Below are 8,823 nucleotides of genomic sequence, written 5' to 3' on the forward strand. Positions count from 1 at the left end.
AAAATAATACTATTTATTATATTAAAAGTAACAAACTAAATTTATTTATGTAAACTGTCTTTAAAAGTAATGATCTCTTTTCAATAAATTAAAAAGCATTAATTTATTTATGGTAACACATTAAGAATTAATCTCTTTATTACTTATAGTAATTATACAGAAAAATTACAAATTTAACTATCTCATCTTTATTTATTTTCATTCTCATGTCTATTAAAATGGTTATATTATTTATTCTTTAAAATGTTAATTAAATAATTTTTAACAAAAAAAAATTATAATATTTTAAAATATTTAAAATAAAAAAGTTACACATCTTTTTTCTAATAATAAATATAAAAAAAATTATAATTATAGAATGAAAATATCAAATAAAGACAAACGATAATTAAATATTTAATTATAAATTACCTAATAAATTAATATTATTTTAATAATTTAAACGATTTCTTTCTCTAAAGAAAATAAGTATTCATCACGCCCTGGTCAATACACGAGAATTCTCGGTCAGATAGAGTAACAGTGACGATTACGGTTCTTTTTGCATCTACAGTAACCAACCGCAAAAATATAATATATATCAATACACAGTTCATCGATACAAACACAAATTACTGGATTTCAATTCAACAACAACACACGATCGAGATCTTCCATTGAATATGAGTATGGCTATGTCAATCACACTCATTCTTCTACCATTAATGTACCTCCAACGTTCATCATCTTCTTCATCATCCTTGAGAATGGGTTCTTCTCTCTCTGTGGAAAATCCACAACATATTCTCATGTCACCAAACGCCATGTTTTCTGCTGGCTTCTTAGCCATTGGCGAGAACGCATATTCGTTTGCAATATGGTTCACGGAGCCTCAATTTCACAGCCCAAGTTCTGTCACATGGATGGCAAACCGTGACCAACCTGTGAATGGGAAAAGCTCAAAATTTTCCCTTACAAACGATGGCAACATGTTCTTGATTGATGCTGCTCTTAAATCTGTTTGGTCTTCAAACACTGCTTCATCAGCCCCAGTGGAGTTGCATCTCAAAGACAATGGCAATCTTGTGTTACACCAGCTTCAAGGAACCGTTCTGTGGCAAAGTTTCGATTTTCCAACCGACACTCTCGTTCCTGGTCAGCCTCTTACCAGATACACGCAACTTGTGTCTTCAAGAAGCGAGAGTAACCATTCATCTGGTTTCTACAAGTTTTTCTTCGATGATGACAACGTTCTCGGTCTTCAGTATGATGGTCCTGATGTTTCAAGCTCCTACTGGCCACAACCTTGGTTGATAAGTTGGGATGCTGGAAGGACTAATTTCAACAGTAGTAGAATTGGCGTGTTGAATTCTCTGGGACTTTTCAGTTCAACAGATAATTTCAGTTTCGTGACATCTGATTATGCCACAGTGCTGCAGAGAAGGTTGAAAGTGGAGTGTGATGGCAATGTTCGGGTGTACAGTCGAAATAATGTTTTGCAGAATTGGTATGTTTCATGGCAAGCAATTTCTAGTGGTTGCGTACCTCACGGGATTTGTGGACCCAACAGCTTCTGTGTTTATGTTCATGGGAGTGGAAGAAAATGTTTGTGTCTTCCGGGGCATAGATTGAAGAACCACAGTGATTGGTCTCAAGGGTGTGAACCCTTGTTTCAGCTTACCTGCCATAGGAATGAGTCTATGTTCTTGGAGATTCCAAATGTTGAGTTTTACGGCTATGACAATCATTATGTAGAAATCAGTAACTACAGTGCCTGTGAGAGTTTATGCTTGCAAGACTGCAGTTGTAAGGGGTTTCAACACTCCTATAGTGATGATAAACGCTTTTATAGGTGCTATACGAAAACGCAATTTCTCAATGGAAGACGTTCACCGGTATTCCAAGGAACAACATACCTGAGATTGCCCAGAAGTAATAGCTTCTCCCACAAAGAACATGACAGAGAATCTTTAAATGATCATGTTTGTTCAGTTCAACTTCAACGAGCTTATATCAAAACACAAGCAAACCATTATGTGAAGATTTTCCTGTGGTTTTCCACCGCCCTTGGAGCTTTTGAAGTGATTTGCATTGTTTTGATTTGGTGTCTGGTTAGGACCAGACAAAAGTCTAATCGAGAGGGCTACCATCTTGCAGGAACAGGATTCAGAAAATATAGTTATTCAGAGTTGAAGAAGGCGACAAAGGGGTTCAGTGAAGAGATCGGAAGGGGTGGAGGAGGGGTTGTGTACAAAGGTATTTTATCAGATGAAAGACACGCAGCAATCAAGAGACTGAATGAGGCTAAACAAGGAGAAGGAGAATTCCTTGCTGAAGTGAGCATCATTGGAAGGCTTAACCACATGAACTTGATCGAAATGTGGGGATATTGTGCTGAGGGAAAGCATAGGTTGTTGGTGTATGAGTATATGGAGAATGGTTCTTTGGCAGAAAATCTCTCATCCAACACACTTGATTGGAGTAAGAGATACAACATTGCCCTTGGAACAGCAAGAGTTCTGGCATATCTTCATGAACAGTGCTTGGAATGGATACTGCACTGTGATATAAAGCCCCAGAACATACTTCTTGATGCTAATTATGAAGCCAAGGTTGCAGATTTTGGGTTGTCTAAGCTCCTGAAGAGAGATGATAACCTGAGCAATTCAAGCATCTCTATGATCAGAGGGACCAGAGGGTATATGGCTCCTGAATGGGTTTATAAGCTGCCAATCACATCGAAGGTGGATGTTTATAGCTATGGAATTGTTGTTCTGGAAATGGTAACTGGGAAAAGCACAACAGGAAGGATTGATAATGGTGAAGAAAGATATGATGGGAGGGTGGTGGAATGGGTGAGAGAGAAAAGGGGCAACAGTAGTAACTCATATTGGGTGGAGGAGATAATTGCACCTGATATTGGAGCTGATTATGATCATAGGAAGATGGAAATTTTGATTACAGTGGCTTTGAACTGTGTGATGGAAAACAGAGATTCAAGGCCCACCATGAGCCAAGTAGTTGAGATGCTTCAGTGAACCAATGTAATGGAAATTATCCATGGTGATAATGATTTAGTACAGTCTCATCATTGAGAATGTGTTCTGTATGCATTGTCTTTTTAATCTGAGAGAAAAATTTGATTCTAGTTATTAACCTCCGAGAATCTCTTTTCATATACTTTTGTATGTACTTGCTTGTTTGTGATTGATGAAAACGATAGAAATAGACTCAAATTTCTTGAAGATGACGTAGGAAAAATGCAGATACTGGTAAGTAATACACGGAACTAAATAAGAAGGCAACTTATGAGTACCATTGTACCAAAAGGTAAGCCTTTACTTTGACATCAACACATTTTTACACAAATTTTATGTATACTATTTTATTTTTTTATTTATAAATACAAAAATTAACTTTTTTTTGATAACAAAAATACTTCTAAAGTAGGTCGTAGTCATACGGTGCATATGGTGTTAATAAAAAACATTTTCTTCAAAAAATATATAATATATTTATGTGATCACGTTTTCTTAGTTCTATCTTTTATTTATCATCTTGTTCAATAACTATGTTCTTCCAAATGTTGAATTATCAATTTATTATCTAGCTCCCCAAAATTTTTGCTTAATTTTGTGAACATGTTAATGTTTTCCAATTTGTTAAACATTGAAAGCTTTATCATAAAAATTTGTTTTAAAAAATACAAAACTAAAAATAAAAAGCGAGCTAACCCACGAGCTCACGGTCCAAAACTTATGCGGAGCGGACCAGACTTTTCAACCCAAATTTTCAGCTTGGGGCAGGCCAAATACGTGGTCGGCCTAAACCGGCTAGGCCGGCCTACATTGCCACCCCTAGTGTTGGGGTAATGGTTAATTTATCTTTTAACTAACTTTGCTCACTCCATACAAAAGGTTGTTCTTTCGTTGGAAGTTTAATCATGGTAAAACTAATTGAGAAATTCCCTTAATTAAATTTTTATAATGTTCTACTCCTAAGTCCACAAACTTCTAATGTGTGATGGTTTTAGGTCTCTCTAACTCTAATATGACACTTTCTTTCTCTAAATTTAAAAAATGACTTAATTACTCAGATGATCTCCACTTTGGTAGGAGTGCTTCAACTTGGTCCCCACTTTAGAGAAAAATTTAATTAGAAAGATATATGTAAGGACTAACTTGAATCAAAGAGATATATATGTAGACTAAATTAAAATCAAGACAATGACACTTGGTAGTGACATTGATACGTGATAACAAATCTTTTTGCAAAAAATACAAATATAAACTTTAAAAATAAAAAAAAATAAAAATGATAGATTGACATGTGTCATGTTGTTAGTGTCGATAGTATTTTTTTTTTCTGAAAGAGACCTAATTAAGACATTTTTTCATAAGTTTGGACGCAATTGAAACTTTTTTTAAAAACGGAGACCAAGTTGACACAATCCTATTAAAGTGAGGATCATCCAACTAATTAAACCTTTAAAAATACTCCTTCATGGGATATAACATGGCCTAAAGTTTTCACTTCCCTTATCTACAATTCACATTTTTCTGTTTTAGTAAATAATGTCTTTACTCTTAGAATTCATAAAAACAATCTTCACGTGTTTTTCATGGTCTTCTAAGGTTTCAAAATAAATCAAAGTGCCATCTATCAATATCATCACAAAATTAAAAGGTCTATTTTTTTTTTTGACATAATCCATGAATACAAAAAAGTTAAAATACCTTTTTGGTCTCACTTTTGGTTAAATTTTGTCAAATCAGTCCTAATTTTGTTCTTTTGTTCAAAAAGTCTCAATTTTAATCAATTTGGTCTTTTTTTTGCTAACAACATTTAAATCTTTAACGATAATGAAAAATGATGGTCACGTGTCACTTTATGTTTTTTTTAATTATTTATTTACTTATGAAAAAATGTCCACGTGTCAACCAACAACATGCCCGTGTTAGAGTCAATGTTTTATATTCAATTTAGTCTCTATATTTGTTACTTTTGTTCAATTTAGTCCCAATTTTGTTTAAAATTGAGAAATTTTGTCTCTCTCGAAATTGACACCAAATTTAATTTTTATATAAAAGTTATACTGATGTTTTTGTTAAAACTCACATTTTTATTAAATATTTTTGGTTTAAGGTTACCATTAGTTTAAAATTAGAACGAAAATTTTAAGGATGAAAACTAACATTATTGATCTAAAATTTTAAAATTAGTCTTTATTTTAAAAAATTTTGTTCTAATTTTAAACTAATTGTAACTCTAAACAAAAATATTTAATAAACATTTGAATTTTAATATAAAAAGTAAATTTTGCCTTAATTTGAAGAGGGACAAAAATAACGAATATAGGGAGAAAATTGAATATAAAACATTAACTTTAACATGTGACACGTTGGGTTCACACGTGGACATTTAAAAAAAAATTAAAAAAAATGAGGTGACACATGACAGTCATTGTTCATTATCGTTAATGATTTAAATACTGTTAGCCAAAAATGACCAAATTGAATAAAATTGACAAAAATTGGGAGCAAAAGACATTTTAACCATAAAAAAGCATTCACCAAAAGGCATGATTTAACCTAAAGTCATACAAGATATCAACTATTTTTTAATTCAAGAAACATTTACCTAGAAAAACATTTTTTACTCTTTTAGCTTGTTTAGTGCTTAGAGTAAAAATTGGATCCTTTAGTTTAGGTGTTTTGGGCAAGCATCCTCATTTTAGGTAGAGGAGGACAATCTCGCATGTAGTGTGGCCCAATTGTTGCCAGTGGTAACAAACACTACTACCCAACTTACATTCTCTTAAATTTGTCTTCTTACGCTTAGGGTGAATTTTAGATTTTGGTTTGTCACATTTATAATTCCCTTTTATTATCTATTGTAACGATTTTATTTCATGTGAGTTGTTGATTCAAAAACTTTCTATTTTATAAAATCTATTATCTTTATTCTAATTTCTTTTAAAAAAAAATTCACCGATATGGATAAATCCTAAATCTATATATTCCCTACCAACCTTTGGTGTTAAGTTGCAAACCTTATCAATACTTGGTGGTGTAGGAAAAAATTGTATGAAGGAGTGGTAGTGGGTAGGAATGATGTGATGATTAATTTATTGCAATTTGTTAATGACACACTATTCATATGCCAACCTAAAAATAGAAATGTCCTCGCTATAAAAATCTATCTTGAGATGTTTTGAATTGATAACTAGATTGAGGGTTAACTACCATAAGGGTAGCGTTGGTGTTGTAGGGAGTGAGAAGGCAATAATGGAGAATTTTTCTAGAATACTTATTGCAGCCATGTGAAACTACCATTCACATACCTAGGAATGACAATTAGGGGGAATCCAAGGAAACAAAAATTTTGAGATGAGGTCATGGAAAAAGTGAGGAGTAAGTTGTCTACATGGAAAGGAAGATTATTATCCTTTGTTAGGCATGTATGTCTCATTAAGTCAATTATTTAAGCTATCTCATTGTTTTACTTATCCTTTTTTAAATCGCCAAAAACAGTGTGCAAAAGTATTACAAAATTACCAAGGAATTTTCTTTGGGGTTGGGATATGAGAAATGAAAGATTGCTTGGATTAAATAAGAAAATTTGTGCAAACCTTAAGAGGAAGAAGGGCTGGGAATAAGAGACATTGAAAAGTTTAATATAGCCTTACTAGCAAAATGGAAATGGAGATTGGGAGTGGAAAATAAAAGATTATGGAAAGAAGTATTAAAACCAAAATATGGATCTTGGTGGAACTTGAAGGTCGGGAACAATGATAAGGATGCACCGTGGTGGTGGAAAGATATAAGTACTATTTGTGGGGAAGGTCAATAGGAAAACTGGTTCGATAGCAAAATATTTGGAAAGTAGGTCTAGGAAATAAGACACATTTTTGGGAAGACAAATGGGTAGATGAAATACCACTTTGTGAGAGGTTTCCTAGATTGTATGCCATATCAAATTGTAAAGAAAAAACCATTGAATAGCTAGGGGAAGGGAGTAATGGAACTTGGGTTTGGAAACTGAATTGGAGAAGATTAAAAGAGTATGAGAAACAGACCAGGAGGTAGAACTTATGCAAATGATAACCAACTAAAACTTTGTAAAAGATAAAGGGGGAGGAAATTTTGCATACAATATATTGCAAAATACTATTATAAGGGACAATACCAATCTATTCAATACTTTTGGGGTGTGAAGGCCTTACCATCAACACAATATTTGGTCTGGAAAGTGTTGAATAATAAAATTCCAACAAAGGTAAATTTAGCCCACGAAGGGGGTTAGGTTGAATAACAACTTATGTGATTTATGTAAGCAAATAGAGGAAAATACTAATCATTTATTTTGTACTTGCTACATATTTGGGTTAGTTTGGGGTCTCTGTGATAAGTGGGTAGGTATTAGTTTTGTGCATCATTATATGCCTTGTGTACACTTTGAGCACTTCTATTATTTAGTCTAAATGAAAAACAAAACAAAGTCTAGAAGGTATTATGGATAACAATAATTTGGGAGGTTTGGAAACATAAAAATAACGCAATATTTAGACAAGGCAAGGTGGATTTTGAGGAAATTTTTAATATGGCACAACTAAATGATTGGTTGTGGATAAACTATAAAATGCTAAATGTAACATTTTCATTTTCGGATTGGAACCAATGTCCTATTGAGTGTTTAAAAACTTTGTGATTTGAGGCAACTTAAAAAAGGGAATTAGAAGATAAAGTATTTGGATGGTAAGTTTAGAGAAGCATATTGGTGTAGGATAAATGAAATATTTGTGTGTTGGTCAATAATGAAATAGATTAGTAAAGTGCATATGTATATTACATTGCAAATATTTGTGTGTTGTTTAGTCTTGCAAATATCTAAATATAGGGAGGAATGCAATGGAACACCTATACAAGCGAAATCTAACAACTTGGGACTAATGGAAGTTGAAAAATCATGCTACCAAATTATTATCTCAAAATCATCCTTAGTGTAATTATGAGAGTTGGAAATCACATGGAAATTTGCTAACTCAAACCATGCATCAGTACTCAGCTTCGAAGTCATAGCATTCAAACATGCAGACAAGGTGGCATTTGAGAAGGAAAATTTGGTCTTCATGTGCAAGTTAAGACCCCTATCAATTGAGACCATTGTTAATGATCCTGAAATTGAAGCTACGAAATGGATACCTCTTGTTGAGTTTGTAGAGCAACCACTTCACCAAGAAGATTCAATGTGCAAGAAGATCATAGATATATGTATTTGTACTTTTATGTATGTATCAAGAATAGACAAGATGGGTATAGGATAAGGATAATTTGATATGAAATGTAGAGGTTCTAATCATTCTTATGGAGACCTAAAGCAAGGAACAATGTAAACATCTTTTGTATAAGGGTTGGAGTACTACAAGTGCTCCATTATATATAGATATATATACTTTGCTGATAAAAAAAATAAAAATTGATGGTGTTATATTCTTTTTGAGTGATGTTGCATACATCTTAAGAACCTAGTTAATTCTTTAAATTTTCTAGTGTATTAACCCATTGTTAATTATCCTTGTTCTAATTGCAAAAATTTAATTTGTGCTTTATTCCATAAACTTAGAGGAAAATGCTTGTCCAAAATGAAATTTTAAAGTTCTTTTATGTTAGAGGCGTTTCAGGACCATGCATTCCTTAGCTCTCTTGTTCCTACTCTCTCGTAGCATTAGTCATAATTTTCATTGCACTTGTCTTTGATTCTCGAGATACACCAAGTTTCCTCTTCTTTCTATTATACGTCCAACCATAATTTCCTACATGTAGTTTCATATATTAAGTTGAT

General features: G+C 32.8%; 1 protein-coding gene across 1 annotated transcript; it reads left to right on the forward strand.

Moving 5' to 3' along the window:
- The first annotated feature begins 486 nt into the window (after window positions 1-486).
- LOC114184504 (putative receptor protein kinase ZmPK1) lies at window positions 487-3,157 on the forward strand. Its single transcript, XM_028071813.1, has one exon. The coding sequence runs from the start codon at window positions 663-665 to the stop codon at window positions 3,015-3,017; it is 2,355 nt and encodes a 784-aa protein (XP_027927614.1). The 5' UTR covers window positions 487-662; the 3' UTR covers window positions 3,018-3,157.
- Window positions 3,158-8,823: the final 5,666 nt, after the last annotated feature.

The sequence above is a fragment of the Vigna unguiculata genome, chromosome 5 (assembly GCF_004118075.2).
Source record: "Vigna unguiculata cultivar IT97K-499-35 chromosome 5, ASM411807v1, whole genome shotgun sequence".
NCBI lineage: Eukaryota > Viridiplantae > Streptophyta > Magnoliopsida > Fabales > Fabaceae > Vigna > Vigna unguiculata.

Excerpts from the sequence above, each read along its gene's own strand:
- LOC114184504 (XM_028071813.1), top strand. The coding sequence starts at position 663 with ATGAGTATGGCTATGTCAATCACACTCATTCTTCTACCATTAATGTAC.